The following is a 23,202-nucleotide window of genomic DNA, read 5'->3' as shown; positions in this document are numbered from 1 at the left end:
GATTAAAGACTTAAATGTCACACCTAAAACCATAAAAAGCCTAGAAGAAAACCTAGGCAATACCATTCAGGACATAAGCATGGGCAAGTACTTCATGTGTAAAACACCAAAAGCAACGGCAACAAAAGCCAAAATTGACAAATGGGATCTAATTAAACTTAAGGGCTTCTGCACAGCAAAAGAAACTGTCATTAGAGTGAACAGGCAACCTACAGAATGGGAGAAAATTTTTGCAATCTACTCATCTGTAGATTCATCAGAATCTACAAAGAACTCAAACAAATTTACAAGAAAACAACAAACAACCCCATCAACAAGTGGGCGAAGGTTATGAACAGAAACTTCTCAGAAGACATTTATGCAGCCAAAAGATACATGAAAAAATCCTCATCATCAGTGGCCATCAGGGAAATGCAAATCAAAACCACAGTGAGATACCATCACACACCTGTTAGAATGGCAATCCTTAAAATGTCAGGAAGCAACAGGTGTTGGGGAGGATGTGAAGAAATAGGAACACTTTTCCACTGTTGGTGGGACTGTAAACTAGTTCAACCATGGTGGAAGTCAGTATGGTGATTCCTCAGGGATCTAGAACTAGAAATACCATTTGACCCAGCCATCCCATTACTGGGTATATACCCAAAGGATTATAAATCATGCTGCTATAAGGACACATGCACACATAAGTTTATTGTGGCACTATTCAAAATAGCATAGACTTGGAACCAACCCAAATGTCCCACAATGATAGACTGGATTAAGAAAATGTGGCACATATACACCATGGAATACTATGCAGCCATAAAAAATGATGAGTTCATGTCCTTTGTAGGGACAGGGATGAAGCTGGAAACCATCATTCTCAGCAAACTATCGCAAGGACAAAAAACCAAACAGCACATGTTCTCACTCATAGGTGGGAATTGAACAATGAGAACACTTGGACACAGGAAGGGGAACATCACACACCGGAGACTGTTGTGGGGTGGGGGGAGGGGGGAGGGATAGCGTCAGGAGATATACCTAATGTAAATGACGAGTTAATGGGTGCAGCACACCAACATGGCACATGTATACATATGTAACAAACCTGCACGTTGTGCACATGTACCTTAAAACTTAAAGTATAATTTTAAAAAAGTCAAAACAAGACTCAATTCTTGAATATATAAGAGAATTTTCTAAGTCAGTAATATAGAGCTAAGCCAAATATAATAGGGCAAAATATTCAAATAGGCCTTTGCAAAGGAGAGTTTCTTATATGCTGGAAGCCACAAGAAAATATGCTTCATAGGATTGCTCATTAGGCAAATACAAATTAATTCCACACCGAGATAGCACTAACCACTCACCAGTGTATGGCTACTTTTTTTTTTTTTTCTGAGACAGGGTCTCATTCTGTCACCCAAGCTGGAGTGCAATGGTGCGATCTTGACTCACTGCAACATCCCCCTTCTGAGTAGCTGGGACTACAGGTGCATGCCACCATGCCCGGCTAATTTTTGTATTTTGAGTAGAGACAGGGTTTTGCCATGTTGGCCAGCCTGGTCTGAGAGCATAGCTACATTTAACAAAGTTAGTACACCAAATGCTGACAAGAATTTGGTGCCACTTCAACTGTCATCGCTGGCAAAAAAAATTCTAGAAGACTGGCAATATATACTGATGTTAAACTTATACTCAGGTCATGACCCAGCAATTGAAGGACTCCCGTGAATCTCAAGTGCACACATAGGCTGTTATAAGAATATTCAGCACAAGAAATCAATAACCCCAAAATTGAGAAGTGATCTATGAAACTACATGGATATATCTCATGAGTATAATGAATGTAACTGGAGAAAAAAGGCCAGACACAAAGCATATGTACATTCATTCATGTGAACTTTAAGAACAGGCAATTGTAACCTATGGGAATAGACATCAGAATAGTGATTAACTAAGAGGACACAGGGTGGGAATCACCTGGACAGGGGCTCTAACAGGCCTTTCTCAGATGATGGCAATTTTCTATAACTTGAGCTGGGTGGTGATAACATTGATCAAAACTAAACAAATTGCACTAAAGATTTGTGCACTTTATGTGAACTGTAGTTTCTTTACTGTTCTCATTGCTTGAACCTCGGAGACACAGGTTGCAGTGAGCCGAGATTGAGCCACGGCACTCCAGCCTAGGTGACAGAACAAGACTACATCTCAAAAACAATAATAATAGTAATAATTTACTATTCTCCTAAAAATTAGTAGATGGGGAATGGAGGCAAGCCGGTGCAGACCATGACAACTAGTTTAGATTTTATTGTCAACTCATGAAAAACTCGTTCTCGTTTTGTGTTTTTAAAAAATTCCACTGATACAGCCGTTTTCTCTACCGAAAAAGACTATAACCGCATGATTTCATCAGTGGAAGCTACAGACAAAGGGCCCTTGAGAGGCGGCATCTTCACCTACGGGAATTTTTCCTGCTCAGTTGTGAGACAAAGAGCATGTCCAAGTTTTCCTATTGGCCAGGCCGCCCCCTAGTTTCTGCGCTGTGGGCTAAACTCCAGAAGCTGGCGCCCTTCGGGCCCAGAGGTTTACTCTGCTCTCTGGAGGTTGCTAGGATTAAAGGCAAAGCAAACGACAGGTCTATTAGCCACAATTGCAGGATAGAAAACACTACTGTGACTCAGATTAGAACCGAGGTTGCGGCAACCACAACTACAAGTATTAACCTCTACACGACCACAAAGCCTGCTGACAACCATTGCACTTCTTCTATTTTTTGAATGTAAAAACACTCACACTATTTTATCTGCTTTATTCTTGGACGCCGCAGATTTTCGTGCTTTTCTGTCTTTCATGCGCTTCTCCGTTTCTCTCCCCATTCTGCTACATAATTTAAAAAAATCTCATCTCTCAGGATCCACCCACTGCCTCTACAACAAGCCTCCTGGGAGCTCTCTTTGTCCCATTGACATCTCTGCCTTCTTTCGCTGCTTTTTTTTTTTCTTCTTTTTTGACGGAGTCTCGCTCTGTCGCCCAGGTGGAGTGCAGTAGCGCGATCGCCCAGGTGGAGTACAGTAGCGCGATCTTGGCTCACTGCAACCTCTGCCTCCCGGGTTCAAGCGATTCTCCTGCCTCAGCCTCCCAAGTAGCTGGAATAGCAGGTGCATGCCACCACATTCGGCTAATTTTTGTATTTTTAGTAGAGACGGGATTTTTCCATGTTAGCCCAGCTGGTCTTGACCTCTTGACCTCAAGCGATCCATCCGCCTCAGCCTCACACAGTGCTGGGATTACAGGCGTGAGCCAACGTGCCCGGCCAAATTTCAGGCCAACACCTGTTGACACATATTGCCACACACACGAAATCTCTCGGGGAACACCGATGGGCCCACAAAGCACGCGGAGGCCGCGGTCGCTGACGATGTGAGCAAATTCGGTTCACGGTGTCTGGGGTACAGCCCTGAGGGTCCACTGGCCACCTCTGCACAAGGACCAGTCTCCGCCGCTCCCCTCATCTCCACGCAGATTCTTCCCACACACCTTCCCTTTCTTTGGGCCGCTGAAGCCTCTTGGACCTCTGACGTGACTGTCCTGCCCGCAGCTTCTCTCCTTCCAAGAGCGTCATTTCTTGATCCTCTCTACAGTGGCTCAGCAGTAAGCCCAAGGTCCAGCACGCGAATCAGGAACCTGATGATTCTTCGGGTTTGCAGGGATCCGCCCCGTGAATAGATGAAAGTAACAGGTACCAATATCAAAACTGCAGTGACTCACCGGAAACACTTCGCGCTTGCCACTTTGCTAAGCTGTTGGAGTCCAACAATTGCATGGGTCCTGGGTTAGTGTCCTGAATGTCTCTTGCCGCTACTCTCGTGAGTAATGTTGTCACTTTACCTTGTGGTGGCCAAGCCCCTAAATGCACTATTAGGTTATGCAGTATAATTTTGCAGCGTAAAAGACGGGTAAAGGGCCATAATGAAGTGAAAAAAAGGTCCCTGTTGCATTGGCCGGGAATTGAACCCGGGTCTCCCGCGTGGGAGGCGAGAATTCTACCACTGAACCACCAATGCCTCTCCACAGCAACTGCCTGGAGGATAAGAGAAAACAGTATCCAAAAAGACTTAGAAACTTCCAAGTGGTTTTTTCAAGTGTCGACTAAAAGCTAACAAAGACATCCAAACCAAATGTTTTTATAGGAAACTTTTACTAGACAAAGTTATAAATATCAAAATAGCTCATTTGGTGGATCAAACTCTTAACTCTGAAAAAGGTCTTTCTACCTGCATTATAAACCCCTATAATAAAACATCAGAAATTCATTCATGTTTCTTTTTTCTAATGTTAAATCTTCCATTGTCAATCTCAAACTGCTGCCTTAGAGGTTCTGAGAAGGTAACCTAACTGGTAGTTTAGGTAAATAAAGTTCAAATCCAGGGAGGAAATAAGAAGCAGAAGCAGAATTAGAAGAAAGGCGAAATAAAAGGACAGAATCAATGTACAGATAATGAAGAAACAAAGGTTGGTCCACTAAGTTAGTCTTTTGTCGCTGGTTTTTTTGGCAAAAGAGTAATGATCGGTCTCGTAATCATTATAATACTATTATTTGTCTGCTTGAAGATGTATAAAGCATTTGAAGGAAATGTGATATGAAAAGATGAAGAACGCTTGCCGTCAATGTTTCATTGTTTGGGAGAATCCCACTTCCTAAGTTAATATGCTTTGATGTATTAGCTATGTAAGGAGTAGACTAGTTTAAGGAAATATTGACGGTCAGATATTAACATATTAGTCTTTTGATGAAGTTCAAATAGTAGAGAGATTTCTTTCCTCAATTTTCCCTGGAAACATTCAACTGAAGAGACAAATCCAGAGTTTTCTCCATATGTTGGGTCTGGGAGTCATTATGACTTTTTCAAAGACAGGAGCTGTGACATGGAATCATGCTTCTTCTCTAGCTGAGAAGCCAAGCTAGGTCCAGGCTGCGTCATAAACTTGAGCCCACCAAGGAAATCACCCTTCACATTGACCTCGCAGAGCTTTGGCTGTTCTCTGTTCTTTGCCCAACACCCAAGACACACACCAGCTCTGGCCAACAAACCTTAACATATGATCTATATCAACCAGAGCTACATTTATTCCCAAATCTCCTTCTAAAATACAAACCTGTACTTTCTACTCTTAACTTCTAAATTTACAAAGACCTCATATGCATCTCAGAGTCACAGATGCTAAAACTTAACCGGTTTTCTGAGGATTATTTGGGGAAGGGGTATGCATGCAAATGTATATACATTATTCATGTGATTTAGGAATATTGACTCTATGACTTCCAGATGCAGATTTAGAACTTTTTAAAAAATATTTTGTTTTTGTTGTCTTGCAAATCAGCCAGATCTGCAACTTACCAGAGTAAAGCGAAGCCAAGCGGGACCCTTAGGAAATGCGCTAAGATGTCATCCACTTTCAGTGTCAGCCTGTGAAAATCCAGGCGATAGAAGAGAATGAAGAGAACCTGAAGGAATTTCTGGAACCAAAGCTAATATTAAGCAGGCCTCTTGCTGGCAGACCAGTGGAAACCGTAGCCTGGTCAACGATCTGTCTAGATTGAGGAGGTCTAAAGTGTAGCCACAGGTTCAACTACTTTTCTGTTTGTTTCCCAACCTTGATTAAACTCACTAAATTTAGGGACAGAAAAACAAAACGAAACACGATGTTCCCACGCAGTCTCGAACCAGAGACCTTTCACACGTGAAGCGAACATAATAACCACTACACCACAGAAACTGCATATGCGCCAAAAAAGGCAAAATATCGTCATGAAAATCTTAGATCAGCCATTTCTATTATGGTTTCCAAAGTAAGAAATTCAACTGCATTTCGAAATTGGACTGAAAAAAGCCCAACAAGCACGAGCCATCAAGAAGACTATGGCTCCCAATAGGCCCAGGCTTAGCGTTCCGCGCCTATCCCCAACACGAAAACCATGGGGACCCACACCCGGGATTCGGAGACACATACCCGGGCTTCGGGCTCCCGCATCCTCCCCTGGGTATGCAGTTCCAGAACTAAGCGCCGTGTGCGGGATCCTCCCGGCTGACACTCTTCGGCTCCCAGAAGCTGCGGGAGCCGGCGGGCTTTGAGCGTCCGAGCCCTGGGCGCCCCGTGCCTCTCAGGAGTGTGGACGCCGCCCTTCCAGGGATGCGGACCCCGCCTCGGGGCCTTTTCCCCGGCGCCGGCAGTCGGGGCTCTTGGCTCTTCTCGTCCTCCCAGGAACCGTAGAACCCTCCTTGCCGTCCCTTCCGTAGGCCGAGGGGCGTGAGCTGCGCCTGTTTCCTCACGGACCCTTTGGCCTCAGCGCCTCGACGTCTTGCAATTCTTAGTTCACGGCTCTTCCTCCTATAACAAGGCCGTTCCATCTCATGTCCCCTACTCCCTCTTAGCACCAGAGAGATGCGGCCCCTGCCCCACAGGTCACATTCCATGAGTGGTGAAGTTTCTCGAGTTGTAACCATGGCATCTCCAGCCCTGTGTGTTCCTCTCCATGCTCCCCACTGAACAGTCTTGATCCTGTATTAGCCCCAGGAAATGAAATAGAAACAGGACCCTACGTTAAAAAGTTGCAGTGGAGATGTGGTGGCCACCAGGTGCTGGAACTGTGGGGTGATTGAGAGTATTCCAAAGCCCTGTGGCCAACTTACTGGTGCTGAGTGTGCTGGTGAGCCTCTCTGTCAGCTGGCTTCCCTGGGCCAGTTGCTCCCGGAAGCTCTGTCCCCGGTAGTAGTCAATGTCATTGCTCCTTAGGAGATCCTCAAAAGATTTTACTGTATCTTTTGCGTGCTGGGTGAGAAGAAAACAAATACCTCTCCCTTCTCGTATTTTTGCCGTAGGTAAGACAGTTCCCGGGCCTGATCCTGAATCCGGGAATCATATTTCCTAATGCAGGACAGAAGAGGAAAGAGTGGATGATAAGTTATGGGGGCTTCTGTAGAGATTTCTATGAGAACATCTCTAAAGAACTCCCCCAAACTGAATTCTGGCACGTAAGCCATAGGAGGTATTTAAGAGTAAATTCTACCCTGATAAAGTATTGCACTGAAAAATTTAGTATGGGCCGGGCGTGCTGACTCACGCCTGTAATCCCAGCACTTTGGGAGGCTGAGGCAGGCAGATCACAAGGTCAGGAGTTCGAGACCAGCCTGGCCAATATGGTGAAACCCCTCCTCTACTAAAAACACACAAAAAAACTAGCTGGGCATGGTGGCGCATGCCTGTAATCCCAGCTACTTGGGAGGCTGAGGCAGGAGAATCGCTTGAACCTGGGAGGGAGAGGTTGCAGTGAGCCGAGATGGCACCACTGCACTCCAGCCTGAGTGACCGAGTGAGACTCTGTATCAAAACAAAACAAAACAAAACAAAAAATTTACCATGCCACTGTTCTTCAACTGTTCTATATATGTTAATTATATGTCCCTAGATAAATCGTAAGGTGTGTGAGAATGAAGATAGTTCTGTGTTTCACATCCCTTCCAGCACCAGCATCACAGAGATTCACAGCAGATACTCAATGAATAATTAGAATCATCTCATCCTAAGTCTAGATAGGACCTTTCATGTCTTCTGTTTTAACCACCACCTGATGCCTGAATTTCTTCTGTGTTGTGATACTGTGGCTGACTGTATTTTGCAATCATGGCCATCACATAAACTCTCATGCCATCAACTGATGAGACCCAAAACAAGAGACCCTAGTGAGAGCCACCCAGCTGAGCCCAGTCAACCCACAGAACCCTGAAGCATAATAAAGTATTGTTTGAAGTCACTAAGTTTTAGAGTGGTTCTTACTTAGCAGTAGATAACCAGGACACATACCAAGATGAATGTCTGTGTTTTCAACACAAAGTGTCAATAACACCAATAACTATGGCAAATAGCATTGAGAGCTTAATATATGCTGGGCACTATTCTAAGCACTTTTACTAATTTTTTTTTTTTTTTTTGAGACAGAGTCTTGCTCTGTCACCCAGGCTGGGGTGCAGTGGTACCATCTCGGCTCACTGCATCCTCCACTTCCCAGATTCAAGCGATTCTCCTGCCTCAGCCTCCTGAGTAGCTGGGATTACAGGTGTGCACCACCATGCCCACCTAATTTTTATATTTTTAGTAGAGACAGGGTTTCACCATGTTGGGTAGCCTGGTCTCGAACTTCTGACCTCAGGTGTTCTGCCCACCTCAGCCTCTCAAAGTGTTGGGATTACAGGCATGAGCCACCACACCTGGCCAGCACTTGTATTAATTCATTTAAACCTAATATCCACCCTTTGAGATGGGTTCTGTTATCATCCTCATTTAATAGGTAATGACAAAGGCTCAGAAAGGTTAAGAAGTTTGCATGGGTAGTAAGCATCAGAGCTAGGCAGTCTGATTCCAGTATTACTACTATACTATACTGTACTATACTATACTATACTATACTATACTATACTATACTATACTATACTATACTATACTATACCATATATACTATTACTTTACTAATATATCCCTAAGAGGAAATCCCTGAGATCTGGTATCTCCCAGGTACTGGGACATCATCCTATGTCCTCCTGCTTGCCTACCTGTCTTTTCCACAGACCTATATCTACCATTTAAATCAGTGTCCTTGTGAATACCCAGACATGTTCTTTCTTCCAACTGCCTGAGCTACCCTACACCAAGCACAAACTTACACATTTTCAATCCAGAAAGTGCCCAAACAGTGCCATCTTTACCCAGGCCATGAGGCTGATCTCAGCTCCTCAGCCAGCTTCCCTTCTAGTCAACTTTTTGGGAGCTGGGCCTCCAGCTGGGATACTCTCTGGATGAGACTCTCCAGGTCCTTTTTGTCCTGAAGTCCTGGAGAGTAGAAAGCCCTAGTGCAATGAGACAGCCACACCTCCTCCTCATCAGTGACACTATGAGGTGAAGACCCCTCCAGGGTTTCAAGAGCTCTCAGCTTCCAGGGTCTTTCCAGACTAGATGAATAATCACTTGTAACTGAGAGGGACCGGACCCGGTTCTTGAAGTTTTGAATGACCTTGTTGGCATTCTGCAGCTGGGCCTTCAGATCTTTGATGTCCTTTCATAGGACCCAGATGTTTTCTGACTTTCCATATACCCGGAATTCTTCCTGCTTCCCTAGCTCATTCTCCAAGGGCTTCCTCTCAGAGGAACTAGCCAGGGTTCAGCCCCGGCGCCCCTGCTCAGAGCACAGCCCCTCCATCACGACCATTTCCTTGTGGCTGTTGTGCTCCTCATGCTCTGAAAAAAGACAAAGATGTCTTCCTAAATAAAAGTTGGATGTGCTGTTGTGGCCACTGCCTTTGAGAGGAGGCAGGTTTGGTCATGAGGACAATAATTACTAGGGAATAAGGTGAAGTAGTACTTTATTCAACCCTGACACTGTACTAGGCATTCAAATACAGTATTTCTTATCCTCCTTATACCCACAAGTTAGGTTTCACCACTTTCTATTTTACTGACTGGGGAAACCAAAACTTAAAGAGAGGTGGTAAACCAGCTTGTTCTAGATCACTCAAACTAGCACATGGCAGAGCCTGAATTCAAATCCTCCAATGTCCTGTGTTCATTCCACACACACTGACGTTTCTCAAGCCATTAACATGGCCTTATCTAGTTAGGATAGCCACAAGAATGCAGGACAAGCTATTTCTGCATGCTGCAAGTTTAATGCTCTCTAAAGTTTACTATAATTTAGAAGTTTATTGGGTTACAACTGTGTGAAAAATAGGCAAAGGAAAATAAGATTTTGAATAAATATATCAGCATGTTAACATCAGTGTATTGGGGCAGTGGTAGTCAGAATGAGAACTAATCCACAGCATTTTACCCGATGCCAGACACTGTTCTAAAACATTTTATAAGAATTTACTCATTTAATTGACATTAGTACCTGATGGGGTAGGTAGTTCCTTTATTACTATTTTAACATTTGAAGAAACTGGGGCATAGGAAAGTTTACAAATTGGGATTTGAAGCAAGAAGACTGGCCCCAGGATCTTTTCTCTTAACTGCCACACTACACTTCCTCAAGAATGAGAGAGACTGTTTTTCTTCTCTTCTGGTTTTCAATGTGGTGGGTGGCCCTATAGTTGTAGTCCTTTTATAATGCAAACCAAAATTATTTTTAACTTATGGTTTGCATGTTTCCAAAACCTCATGTGGTCTCTAAGTAGGCCTTAGTATTTCTATAATAATCAGTTGGATAGAACTTTGTATGATTATTATTATTATTAGCAGTGTGCCACAAACTAATTGTAGAAATTCAAACTTATACTCAGCCTCATTTTGGGTAAGAGTTCTCCTATTAACCTCCTGTCCTCATCTTCCCCACTACTTGTCAGGTGTGGAATTGGCCAACAGCACCCAAATGTGACAGCTGACTCCAGGGAGGGAAGGTGAGCCCCACACCCTGTGCTCTTACTGGGACTGGTGGTTTCCTCCTGTTCAGCCTCATTCTTGCTTCGGCCACAAGTCTCATAGCCCAGGTCCTGGAGGTCCACCTGGACCTGCTTTCTGTCCTGCTTCAGCAAGGGTTCACCTGCGTGGGAAGACAGCAGGTGTTACAGAATGTCTGAATTTCCCACATATGCCCTCAGCCTCAATGGCACATACCCTAACCTTGTGGGGCAGGGAGGGCAGATCCACAGTGCGAGAGAAGCTTCTTTGAACTGGTGGGAGAAGAGACCACCAGCTCCAGGAAGCAGAATTTCTTTCCACAGGAGGAGCCTGCATTTGCCATTGATAATCTCCCCTTCAGATAACCTAGGCTTTAGTTGGGACGAGACATCTGTAAGCCAGGGATTGTGTACTCTCATCTCTAGCAGCCCCATTGAAACTGGCAAGTGCTTTATCAGCAGGGGTTCAATAAATGTTGAATGTAAAACATGGCTGATTACTTTTTATTTTCAATGCAACAAATCCCCATTTCTGGTGAGAAAATCTTGCCAAAACCAACCAAGCAAATGTATAAAAGTATATGAAAAAGAAAATGAAAGCTTCCCTGCCTCCCAATCCCACTTGCTTGGTGTCAGCTATTATTTATTACATGGAAAGGGGGTGAGGCACCCAGGAAGTCCCAAGTCCTGTTCTGACAATCATCTGGCCTCCCTGGGCAAAGGGAAAAGAGGGAAGGCAAAAAGAGTATAACATTACTGTTTGCAGAAATTTCCCCTTGGTACAGGAAACTCTGGTAAACTGAGAGAGTATGTTTTCCATGAGGGAGACCTCGAGGGCTCTTCTCTGGCCCTAAGCCCAAACTGGATTTTGCCTCATTTTCTAAGATGCAAAGGAAATGGTAAAAGTTGATCAAAGGAGAGGGCAGAGAAAGAAAGAGGACGACTCCTCCCTCTCAGGTCCACCTTCCCCGGTGTTGCTTGAGGGATCAGAGGAAATGCATGAACACAGGTGCGTGGGAACTACGGCTGCTCTGTGAACTCAGTGCCCTCCAGTTATGAGCTATTGTGAGGTTCCATGATGGGATGGTGAGCGCTTTGGACTCTGAGTACAGTGATCAGCGTTCAAGTCTCAGTGGGACCTTTCTGTATAATGCCAATGATATTCCTATTGCTCCCTAAGCAGAATGGGGGAAATTGCCCCAGTCATGGTCACCCACCCTCCAGGCCACTGGCTGTGTGCAATTGGAGTCCTAGACCCAGCGACCCAGCAAGACCCCTCCCCTCTCAGGGCGACCCTGGGCCTCCAGGTGACAGGTCTCCTCCACTGAAAAGGCTGCCTCCCCTCAATCCTAGACCCCGAGTTTTCTTTTATTCATGTCATTGGGCCATTGCCCTGTGTCTCTTTGGAAGAAATGACCTATATGAAAAGCTTTACTTCCGGGATTCCCTAATTCCTTCATCCCTGAGGACGGCGCAGTTTTTCAGCTCCTGGTCTTGGCTCCAGTTCTAATGCGCACGTTTCATTTTGTTGTCATGGGATCCCCTTCAATGGGCTACCAGTGGATTCCTGTCCTTGGGGTCTCTGTGGACGGCAACCAGATGCTGCTCTTGTCCCAGATCCTGACACCTCTCTCCAGGGAATTGCCTCCCTTAGCCTTCTAAATCAGCCAATATTTAGATTTGGGCCTGGGATCACAGCAACTGTGCAGAACAGAGGTTCCCGATCCCTGGCCAGCTCTCCCACAGTGAAGGGGAGAGGAGCACAGCAGCTGGGAGGGGCAAGTCTGGGGTCCTGGGCAACCCCCTTCTTCCTGCCCAGACTCTGCTCCAAGGAGCAGTTGCCTTAGGACCAGACCAGATGGAAACTCTTTTGTTCTCTTCTCATCAGCAGAAAAATTTAGGCAAGAGCTCTGGAGGACGTTCCTAGCTCCTAAAAATGGTGTGGCCAAATCTCTCCAGTTTTGGAAATGCCCAAGGTTACCAAGTATTTTGAGGGCTCACTTTGGAGCCTCTGAAAAGGAGGGGTGAGGGCCCATGGAAGGTACCTGAGGGATGCAGGGGAGAGAGGGGAAAGAGCAGACAGGAGGGAGGAGAGAAGGAGGGAGGGGGAGAAAGGGCGTGTGAGGGCCAGGAGCCAGGATTCACCCTGACAGTTCAGTGACTGCTCCCTTCCAACAAGGTTCCTACTGTGGCACCTTCTAGCAGGTGGTTTCCATCTCTTATTGATGTCCTAAGACCTTCGCTCTATGGAACGGTCCTGTTCTATTTGTCTGGCATGTGTCCTGGCAAAGTTTCTTTTCATCATTTGGGGGATGAGATGGGGGTATATAGGTCTGCAAGCGACTAGGAGCTAAGTCAGGAACTTGTGGAGCCACTCAGAGTCAACTGTCAAGTAGCCTCCTTCTCCCATTCCCTTGCAGGACGATTGCCTGCAAGACAGGGCCTGGAGAAGGCCAGGGCACCCAAGGCCGCAGAAATGCCCAGGGATGAGTCCCGGCTGGAGATGCCTTGGCTGAACTCACTGTGTACTTCCAGGGCGCACAGGGCAGGGTCTCTGGGGGTCTGGCCTGGAGACTGAGCAAGGGGACCAGGGAGGTTATGTGGAAGACTTCTGCACAGCAAGGCAGACATTCTTCTTGGAGCCCCCAACCCAAATCAGGTCTTCCACCTCCTCTTCCTCAAGACCCTTTACTGCAGTCATTCTTTTACTAGAACTGCAAGTTTATAGAACATAGATTTCAGTGTGCTCATCTGGCCAACCATCTTCAGTGGCCAACGCCCAAGGTAACCACCCTCCCTACCAAGACCTGACCTCAGAACCTCACCTAAGGAGAAGATGTCCTGTTCTTTCTTTCCCACCAGAACTGCCCTGGCCCAGACCCCATTTCTGTCTGGTGACCAGGACAGTCCCCTCACCAGTCTCCCAGGTTGGGGAGGGCAGATTCTCCTCAGCTCCCTGCCCCTGGAGACCCCAACAGCCTTGCGTGGCTCCAGCCCACAGAGGGCTATCCATGGCCCATATCTCTCAAAACTCTCCCCTCCCACTCTGAATCCACCCTCTACTGCATGCTCCCCTCACAGAACAGACATGGGTTTTTTTTGTGTCCTCGTTTTGCCTACCCATACCCCAGATTGACTTTTCTGTCTTAGAACTACCTGTCCCTCTTTGGACAGTGTCTTCTTGGTACTACACATGAAGATGTCCTGCTCTCCCCTGCTCAAGGAGAGAGTGCCCGACCTGAGCTGGGCCCATCAGATCCAGTACTTACCCGGAATAGGAAAAAGATGGAGAGGGTGACCAAAGATTACAAAAATCTCTGAAGCTTATCCACTTGAGAGAGAGTCCCAGAAGATACTGGCCTTTCATTTCCTGCTATGTATATCCAGTGTGACTGAACTCTGAATAACATATACAAGTTATAATAATGTAGTAGTTGGCCCTCAAACTAGGACACAAACATGTTAGAGGGTAAGGTAGTGAGAGGCATGTTTGGGGATGGTGGTGATGAGCAAGTATGTGAAGGAGAGATAGTGCCTACACTGGAAAATCAAAAAGGAATAATATCTATTTAGACATAAGGAGATAACTAAATACTTGCTTCTACGTGATGAAACTCTGGGAGTACACAAGGGGATTGCTGTTTTACTAAACCAATTTTCAAGTCTATATAACTTCGATAAAGTATCCAAATAAAAAAATTCCTTTCCCATATATGTATGTGTGTATATATGTATTTCTATACACATATATATTTGCATTTTTGTATTTTGAATATACATTTTTATACAGTCATGTGAACCCCTCTTTTCATTTAAGGATTTGAGTTTGATGTCATGCATGCAATGTGATCCCACTGTGTGACTACAGAAATGTTGGCAAAAGTAAGTTCAGAGGAAATGGTAGGCAAGTACTTCCCAGTTTTGGCCAGAAGATGGACAAAAAAAGAATTCTCATAAAATATTAAAAGTATGACTTATTACAGCTTCTTTTCATAGTAATTTGGATAGAAATTAGCAAAATCAGAAATGTATAAACACTTTGGTCTGACCGTTCCATCTCCAGGTGTCTACGGAGAAATAGACAAGCGATGCACGACAGATACATGTGTCAGTCTGGTCCCTGCAGTTGTATTTGTAATAATACACATTGGAGCAATTTCATGGCCATCGGTTAGAGAATGTTGGAAGAATGACCCATTCATATCACGAAGGACGTTTCAAAGATCAAAGCCTGATGGAAATGCTGGAGGCCGTGACGCTGATAGGAGCTCATGCGTGTTGACCAATTGCTATGTGACAGGCATTGGCTCCACGCTTTTCCTGCACTGCTCGTTTAAACATTGGACAAATTAAGTGTTCTGATTTAGCCCATTAGACAGATAGAAATGGAAGCACAGAAAATTAATGTGTTTATCTTTAAACGCGAGCAGATTAGGTTTTTCACCCAGGGCCTGTGGCTTCACCATAGGTGTGATTCAGGTTCTGTTGTTCTCCACTTTAGGAATTCCCAGTATTCCAAATATGAGAAGCTGAGAAAACAAACAAACTCAAAACCCTAAAAACCGGGATAAGTAAGGGTAGATGTTTGCTGGATGTGGATTAATAATGAACTTTTTTTGCCCCAAGCAACAAAGAGGCACCTTGGAAAATAGACAAGAGACAAGAAGAAGAGAAGCTTGAAGATATATTTGGTCCAAGGAAGAGACTCTTCAGAGGGAAGGTCACATCAGCTAGAAACATTAACGCGACTGGATGGGCTCAAACCACAGACTTTTCAGTCAACTTCTGACAGCACTAACCTAGTGTTCCAGAGACCCTGCTTGTTAAACCGTGAAAGCTGTTGCTCAATTGTGTCATCCATAATTGTCAAATATTGTCATTTAGTAGCACAAGGAAGTATTCTCTGTTGCCAAGCTAGAGTACCCATAACTCTTCTGTTTTGTTGAACATTCTTCCCCACCACAAACCCTCTTTAGAAGACTGGTGGCTCCTAAAACATTGAGGCCAACAGTCCTGTCCTTGTGCATGTTTGGGCATTGACCCAGGGCCAAATCAGTGGGAGACTCCTCCACGCACATGCCAGGTCCCCAGGTGACAACTGCAGTCTCTGGGTCTGAGGTCATCCACTTTCCCATTCCTAGCTCACCTCACCCATCATGAAGCCTGGTCAGGATTGCCAGAGACCCGAGTGGGCAGGTGCCTGCACTAAAGACAGAACCTGCTGTGTGCCCAGCTTGCTGATCCCTCCATCTTTCTAGACAAGGCTTTGTGAGCCAAGGACTTTGGGTTTGCTCACAAGGCAGCCCCTCACCTAGTAGGCATTAGTTCATTATGTATAGTATACATATATGTATATATATATGTATGTGTATGTGTATATGTATATGTAGTCCTCAGGTTGTATTCCTTAAATATATATAATATATGTAATTCCTTAAATATATAATTTTAATACAAAATTTTGAAAAGATTCCTTTCATAAACATTTACAATAACACCAAGAAATATAAACTACATAGCAAAGATGTGAAAGCCAGCCAGGCTCACCTTCAAATCCTAGCGCTTAGGAAGGCCTTGGCAGGAGGTTCGCTTGAGCTCAGAAGCTTGAAACTAGCTTAGGCAACATAGTGAGACCTCATCTCTACTGAAAATCAGAAAAATTATCCAGCTGTGGTGGTGTGAGCCTGTAGTCCCAGGTACTCAGTGGATGAGGCCCTAGGATGTCATCGGCCTGAGAATTCCATGCTGCACTGAGCTGTGATCTTGCCACTGTACTCCAGCCTGAGTGAAAGAGTGAGATCGTGTCTAGAAACAAAAGAAGAAAAAAAGGTGTGTGAAAGCCTATATATTGAAGATTAGCAAGTATCGCTGAGAGCAGTTAAAGACCTTTGGAATAGAGAACGTTCCTTCTTGCATTTCAAGATTGCTTTTGTTTTGGGGGGACACTTGCTATTTTTTAGGAACATGAAGTTCTTCTCAGGCATTCCTGTAAAAAAGGCCACTTTTTGATAGGATTGTATTGAGTCTGTGGATTGCTTTGGGTTGTATTTTTATCTTAACCATGTTACAACTTCCAACCCATGGACACAAGATGTCTTTCCATTGACTTAGGTCTTCCTTAGTCTCCTCGAGCAATGTTCTGTAGTTGTCTGTGTACAAGTACTGCACCTTCTTGAACAAATTTATTCCCAGGCATATTATCCTTACAGGTGCTATTATAAATGAAATCATTGTGTCAGTTTTCTTCTCAGATAGTTCATTGACATCACAATGGATTGTTTGCTGAAAGTTTGCTGAATTCACTTATTAACTCTGATAGTGTCTGTGTGTGTGTGTGTGTGTGTGTGTGTCTGGTGTCTGTGTGCATGTATGTGTGTTTGCCTTTGTATGTATTATTTGGGATTTCCTATACATAGGATCACACCATCTGCAAATTGAGATCATTTTGTTTCTGTTCAAAACTATTTTTTCTCATGTTTATTTTTGAAAGATAATTTGGCCAGGTGTAGAATTGTAGGTGACAGTTTTTCTTTTTTTAAGTACTTTATTGCAAACTTCTTGTTTGTAAAGTTTCCTATGAGAAATCTTATGCCATCCTTATATTTAGTGCTCTGTATGTAACATGTTCTTTTCCCTTTTATTACTTTTAGGATTTCCTTTTTATCACTGGTTTTGATGGATTTGATTGAGGTGTTCCTTGGTGAAGTTTTCTGCATGTTTCTTGTTCTTAGGATAATCATATTTCTGTAATATTTGAAGTTTATGGTTTCCATGGAGCTTCTAAATCTTTCATCCAGTATGTTTTAAATATCTTTGTCTCTCTTCTCCACTACACGCCCTTCAGGGATTCCATTTAGCCCTATACTAGGGTGTTTAAAGTTTTGATGCTGATGGTCTTTTTATGTTTTCAAGTCATTTGTTAATGTGTGTTCCATTTATGTTAGTTTCAACTTCTATTCCTTCTAGTTCAATAATCTTCTCTTCTGCAATGTTTAATCCAGTGCCTTCTTCCATTTCACACTGCAAATCATAGATTTATCTACAGAATTTGATATTTAAAAAATCTTCAACTTCTCCATTTAATTAAAATACAATTATACTAATTGCTGTAATGTCCTTTTCTTCTATTTCCAACGTGTGTGTCAATTTCAACCAGATTATTAGATTCTTCAGTATGTGTCATGTTTTCCTGCTTCTTTGACTGCTTGATATTCTTTTATTTTTATTTATTTGTTTTTGGGGGGATGGAGTTTCACTCTCGTTGCCCAGTCTGGAGTGCAATTGTGTGATCTCAGCTCACTGCAACCTCTGCCTCCCAGGTACTCAAGCGATTGTCCTGTCTCAGCCTCCCAAGTAGCTCAGATTACAGGCATGCACCACCATGCCCAGCTAAATTTTTTGTGTTTAGTAGAGACGGGGCTTCACCATGCTAGTCAGGCTGGTCGTGAACTCCTGACCTCAGGTGATCCACCCGGCTGCTTGACATTCTAAGATTTGATGCTGGAGCTTTGGTGTCAATGCTCAAAAGTGCCCAAAGACACCACTCAACCTCAGTGTCTATGCACACCCAAGCTTTTGCAACAGGAGAGGTAGAGACAGCAGAGATGAATGTGCTATCACATGCTGGTAGAAGGTACCCCAATTGTGCTTGGGGCTTCCTATGCCTCATAGAAAAATGTGCCTTCCTTAATTTTTCCCATAAGAACCACCCTACTTCATGCCCTGTCTCTCTGTCCAGACACCAGGACAGCCCTCGGACCAGTCTCAACCACCCAATGGATTGACAAAGGTCCAAATATGATTCAGTGGAGAAGGCATTCTCTTGTCAACAAATTGTGTAGAAACAACTGGACATGCATATCCCCAAGGGAAAAAGATTCACCTGAACCTCAATACTGACTCAAAAGCTAACTCAAAATGGATCATGCAACTAAATATAAACTATAAAAGTAGAAAAAGTATAGCAGAAAATATAAGACAAAATCTTCACGACACGGTTAGGCAAAGTGTTCTTTGTTATCAAGAAACACAAACCATTAAAGAAAACATTGATAAATTCAACTTTATAAAAATTAAAAGTTTTTGCTCAACGTGAGACAGTATTAAGAGAAGAAATATAAGCTGCAGATTGGGAGAAAATCAGGGGAAATGACAAATGTGACAAAGGGCAAGTGTGATAGTTACTTGCACGTGTCACTGTGACTGAGCACCGGGGTGCAGAGACATTCGGCCAAATGTGATTCTAGTTGTGTTCCAGAGAGTGTTTCACATATGATTAACATCGGGATGGGCAGACTAAGTGAAGCAGATTGCCCCCCTTAACGGGAGTGGGACTCATGCAATCAATCAAAGGTCAGGAGAGAATTAAGAGGCCTAATAGGAAACAAATGCTTTCCTGGGTATCCAGCTTTCCTTCCATCTTGGGAATTTCAGCCTCCATAATCTCAGAAGCAAATTCACATATGTATACACACACATATACATTTCATAGGTATGTGGCTAAGAGTGTATTTTTACAAGTTCAGCCATGAGATGATTGGTGAAGCCAGCCAATGAATAAGGGTGTGTTCTATTATATGACTCAGTCTTCTTTTGTACACGATTGAAGTTCTGCATTTGAAGTAGGAGGACAGGAGAGAGCAAGTCCACCTAGGATGATAACAGCTGAATTTCTCAACAGACACTTCAAAGCCCTAGGGGTTAACTTAGAGAGTCAAAAATCCCACCCATAACCCTGCCCCTAAACACCAGGGCTAAGGAACACTGTGGCCCTCAGGTGATTTTCTTTCACTGGGTCTGGGAGCCACACAAGGGCAGAGGGAGCAGGAAACACTATGCAAATCGAGGCCAGGACAGCAGGGAGGGCCTGTTCATGACAGAACACAGGTAAAACTATCCTCAGAAAGAGCATGTGGAGAAACACAGATCATGCCTGAGACCTGGTGGATTAGAGCACTGGCTACTGGGGAATTGAAAGGAAGGGGCTTCACCATGCAGAGGACCAGAGTTGCCAGTCTTGGAAATGCAGAATTGCTGGGAGATGGGGAGGCATGGACAAAGGAAGCATCCTCTGGAGACTCATGGTGAAGAGAACAAATGAAGTAACTGGCAGAAATTATAGGTCCTGGTAGAACAAAATAGAATCCCACAACGAGAACATACACCATGTATGTCCCGCAAGGAAGACAATAGCTCCTAAAAACGCAAGAAAAATCATTTTGGGCAAGCACATTATATCCAGTAATGCGATCCATGTATCAAGACCGCGAGGAAGATTATTAAACATGCGAAACTCAGCGAGACCTGATTCCCTCATGAGGACTCTGTTAAGGATGAGTACCACTCAGCAAGTGATGACTGGGACATTCACTTTTGAACAGCTCATGAGCATTAATATATTTAATTGTGGATCTAAACCAAAAACCAAGGTATGGGCAAGATGACAACCACAGAATGTCACTGGTATATGTTTAGCTTCAAATACCATTATGAGAAGTGGCAGGTAAAGGAGGTAGGAAAAAGAAAACACATCATGTAATTGACTGTCATATGGAAATATTTGACGTTGAAAGTCATAATTTAAAACGTATAAACCAAATAGTAGAAGTGTGTCTAGTTCAAAGGGGAGAAAACTATGAAACATTTTTAGTCAATATCAAACATGAGCTACACAACCCTTCCTAAATGCCAGAGGCACACACAGACACACACACACACACTCTCACAAAGAATATAAATATCTAGAACCAAGAAATGGAGTAAATGCATTCTGCTACATATGGTAAACATAGCCTACAAGGTGGAAGAGATTAGAAAATAAACAGGGAAATGAAAATGTTTTTATTAATTCGCATCAGTACCCACCAAAACCAATCAGCATAACAAAAGATTATAACGCTGAATGTAAAAAACAATCCAACAGTCCAGAGTGAGAGGCAAAAGTTTTTAATTGTATAGATTAAAATAACTTTGGACAAAAATTAAAACTCAGGCAGAGAATTTTTTTTTTCAACAACACACACTAGCAAAAACAAAGGCACAGTAAACATTGAGGCAGAAAATTTCCAGTGTAGGGATATGAATATAATAACAGACACAGGCAGGGATGATTAATAAATGATAAAATGTTTAGAGGATGATCACTGAAATACAGGACATTTCTACTTTTAAAAACCACTCTCCCAAATACTTCATTATAAGTAAGGTGTCTCTAAAAGGGATAGATCTCCTAGACACCTCCTTAACCAAGTAACCAGTCCTGATATCATGATAATGCTGATGGACAAACTAGACCTTCTCTGCCCACAGATGGGCTGAGGTTGGAAACTCACAGTATTGACTCTGTAGTGTTCTTGATGAAAGGTTTAGGCTGAATTTAATCATGAAGACATTTTCAGACAACTTCAGAATGTAGACCATTGAGCCAGACAGCTGACCTGTCCTCTACAAACAAGTCCATGTCACCACAATCAATGACAACAACAAAAAGATGAGGAAATATTTGGGGTTCAAAATAACTAAAGAAATGTAGCTACATTATCATTTACTTCTTCTGAACCCAAAATATCTCTCCTCCTTTTTGTTGTGTGATTCGTGGTGACGTGGACTGTGTGAAGGAGACAGGTCAGTTGTCCTGCTCAGTGTTCTACATTCTGCAGTTGTCTGGTGATTACCTCCTATGAAACTCAGGCTAAGCGTTTTCTGCAAGAATATGGCATTATTCATATTCTGCACCGGCAGAGTCCCGGGTGACATGCTGTCTCTTGCCAGCGGCTCCTGACTCCTGTTCTTTACAGGATGGAATTGAGAGGAGCAGGGCTAAGGCCTCTCAATGCTGTTTGTCCATCTAGCTGTGGTCTTCCTAAGTATTGATATCAATTGGAGGCTGAAGGACTATGGCTTCTCTACTCAAAGGAGCCTAGTGGGTTAACAACTGTCAAGAGCAGTCAGTGGTTCTGAAATACAATCCTCAGCCAAGGATCCCTCCTGTGTTACAGATGGATCAGCTAAAACAAACCAACACTGAAGGTACAAAGAATGGGGTTAGGTTCAATGAAACCAGGGTAACACCTTTGGATGAGCTAAACACAAAGATGACACTGACCTTGAGCAGGTATAGAAGCTCAGAGACATGCCTGCAAAATGAAACCCCTGAGGAACTTTGTAGCCACCCAGAGATATCTGGTTCAAATTAGAATGTCTGGCAGATCACTCCCGGCATGTGCTACATAGTCGTGTGAACGCGTCACACCTAACTTGGGTCCAATGTCTTCAGACTGAGCACAGGTGGCCACTGGCATGGTCTGAGAATAGGAATAGAGCCATGCCCACTTTCCCATCCTATGACTGGGCTTCCAAAGGGAACTACAGTTTCATTCAAACCTACATGTGCCTATAGGTCCTGCCTGCAGCAATGACATCTCTCAGCTTGGTAAGGGCTGCTTAGTGTGGGAATATGACTCCCATCTGGAAGGCCAGGTGGTGCCTTATCACTGTCAAAGTAAAAAACCAATTGTCCACGTCAAGGGCCAAGCTGACGTCCTGTTCCTCAAATGAGTAAAAGGCACTTCTGTACTGCTGGAATGAGGCACGTAGTTGAAAGTAAGTTGAAGTAGTCGAATAACATCTATCCAGTGAGTCCTGCAAGACTTCAGGCTCTTCTGCTTCCATCAGCACCTCGTTGAGCCTGGAAAAGGAGACAAAACTAAAGAAGCAGCCAGGGAAAATCAGACACCACAGAGCCCCAACTAGATTTCAGGGGTAACATAAGGAAGTGGTCAAAAAAGGAAAAGGATAGGTCCATTAATGAGGTAAAAAAATTACTGACTTTATGTTGGGATAGAACAGGGCCAGGTAGAAAACAATGAAAGAGAAAGACAGAGAGAGAGAGAGACAGAGAGAGACAGAGACAGAGAGAGAAAGTGAGCTCAGTGAATTGGCCAGGTGACACATTGATGAGGGAGTAAAAGGACACTCTGAGTTAGTGCCCTCATGACACACAGCAAACAGTGATCATGAGAAGAGTGAGCTCAATAGTTTTCCATCAAGTGTGCTTAAAATTCCATGCAGTTGCCATAAGGGTACAACTTCTGAGGTATGGTTAACCTATGGTACATTAGTAAATGATAAGGGGAGGAAGAAACGGAAACCTAAACGTCTACTGCAATGAAACCCTATAGCAATGTCAGCAGGAGTAATTCAGCCTTCATTGAAAACATGAAATCAAACACACTGTTTTCCCTGGATCTGTCGTCTCCAGGTGTTAACGCAGAATTAAGCGACCACAATTGCTGAAAGTTACCTGGGGCATGGTGGGTTTTGGTCTTCTTCCCCTTCTTGGTACTTTTCAATTTCTGCAATAAATTCAGACATGGACAGACACATTAAGCTGATTCCCCTACACACATAACATTCCACTGTCTAATCCTCACACAGGGACCTCAGCCTCCTCAGCATAAGAATAGGACACTGTGAGAGATATATTTCAGGAGGCCTGAAGGCTGGTCATGAGAGTGATTCCTTGGTTTTTGTCAAAGAAACTAAGGGTAAAATGTCCCTATTCTGGTAGATCATTATCCCAATATCATTTGTCCCAAGTTTGTGCAAACGGTTATGCCATATCTTTCCAATCAATTTAAAGCTAATGCCCTCAAACGATTTCTAGGAGAAAAACTGCAATATTCAGCCCTGTCTCATCAAATACTCAGATTGTTCATGGTTGTGAGGATTTTAGACACTGAAATTAGAGTGAGAAAGGAAA

The 23,202-nt window shown here is 43.7% G+C and overlaps 1 protein-coding gene and 1 non-coding gene across 4 annotated transcripts in view; both read right to left on the bottom strand.

The window, feature by feature from the left end:
- LOC115930164 (neuroblastoma breakpoint family member 9) overlaps positions 1-23,202 on the bottom strand; it is a 469,129-nt gene that overhangs the window by 400,218 nt on the left and 45,709 nt on the right. For all 3 annotated transcript variants that reach the window (XM_063702367.1, XM_063702365.1, XM_063702371.1), the window contains exon 7: positions 22,744-22,795. In XM_063702367.1, coding sequence (XP_063558437.1) covers positions 22,744-22,795 — 52 coding nt within the window. The remainder of the gene's footprint in view (positions 1-22,743; positions 22,796-23,202) is intronic.
- Positions 3,988-4,058, bottom strand: TRNAG-CCC (transfer RNA glycine (anticodon CCC)). Its single transcript has one exon. It is a non-coding gene; the product is annotated as a tRNA-Gly (tRNA).

This window comes from Gorilla gorilla, chromosome 1 (genome assembly GCF_029281585.2).
Source record: "Gorilla gorilla gorilla isolate KB3781 chromosome 1, NHGRI_mGorGor1-v2.1_pri, whole genome shotgun sequence".
Taxonomy (NCBI): domain Eukaryota; kingdom Metazoa; phylum Chordata; class Mammalia; order Primates; family Hominidae; genus Gorilla; species Gorilla gorilla.
The sequence above is the reverse complement of the archived record's forward strand: the minus strand, read 5'-3'. Positions and strand labels throughout refer to the sequence as shown.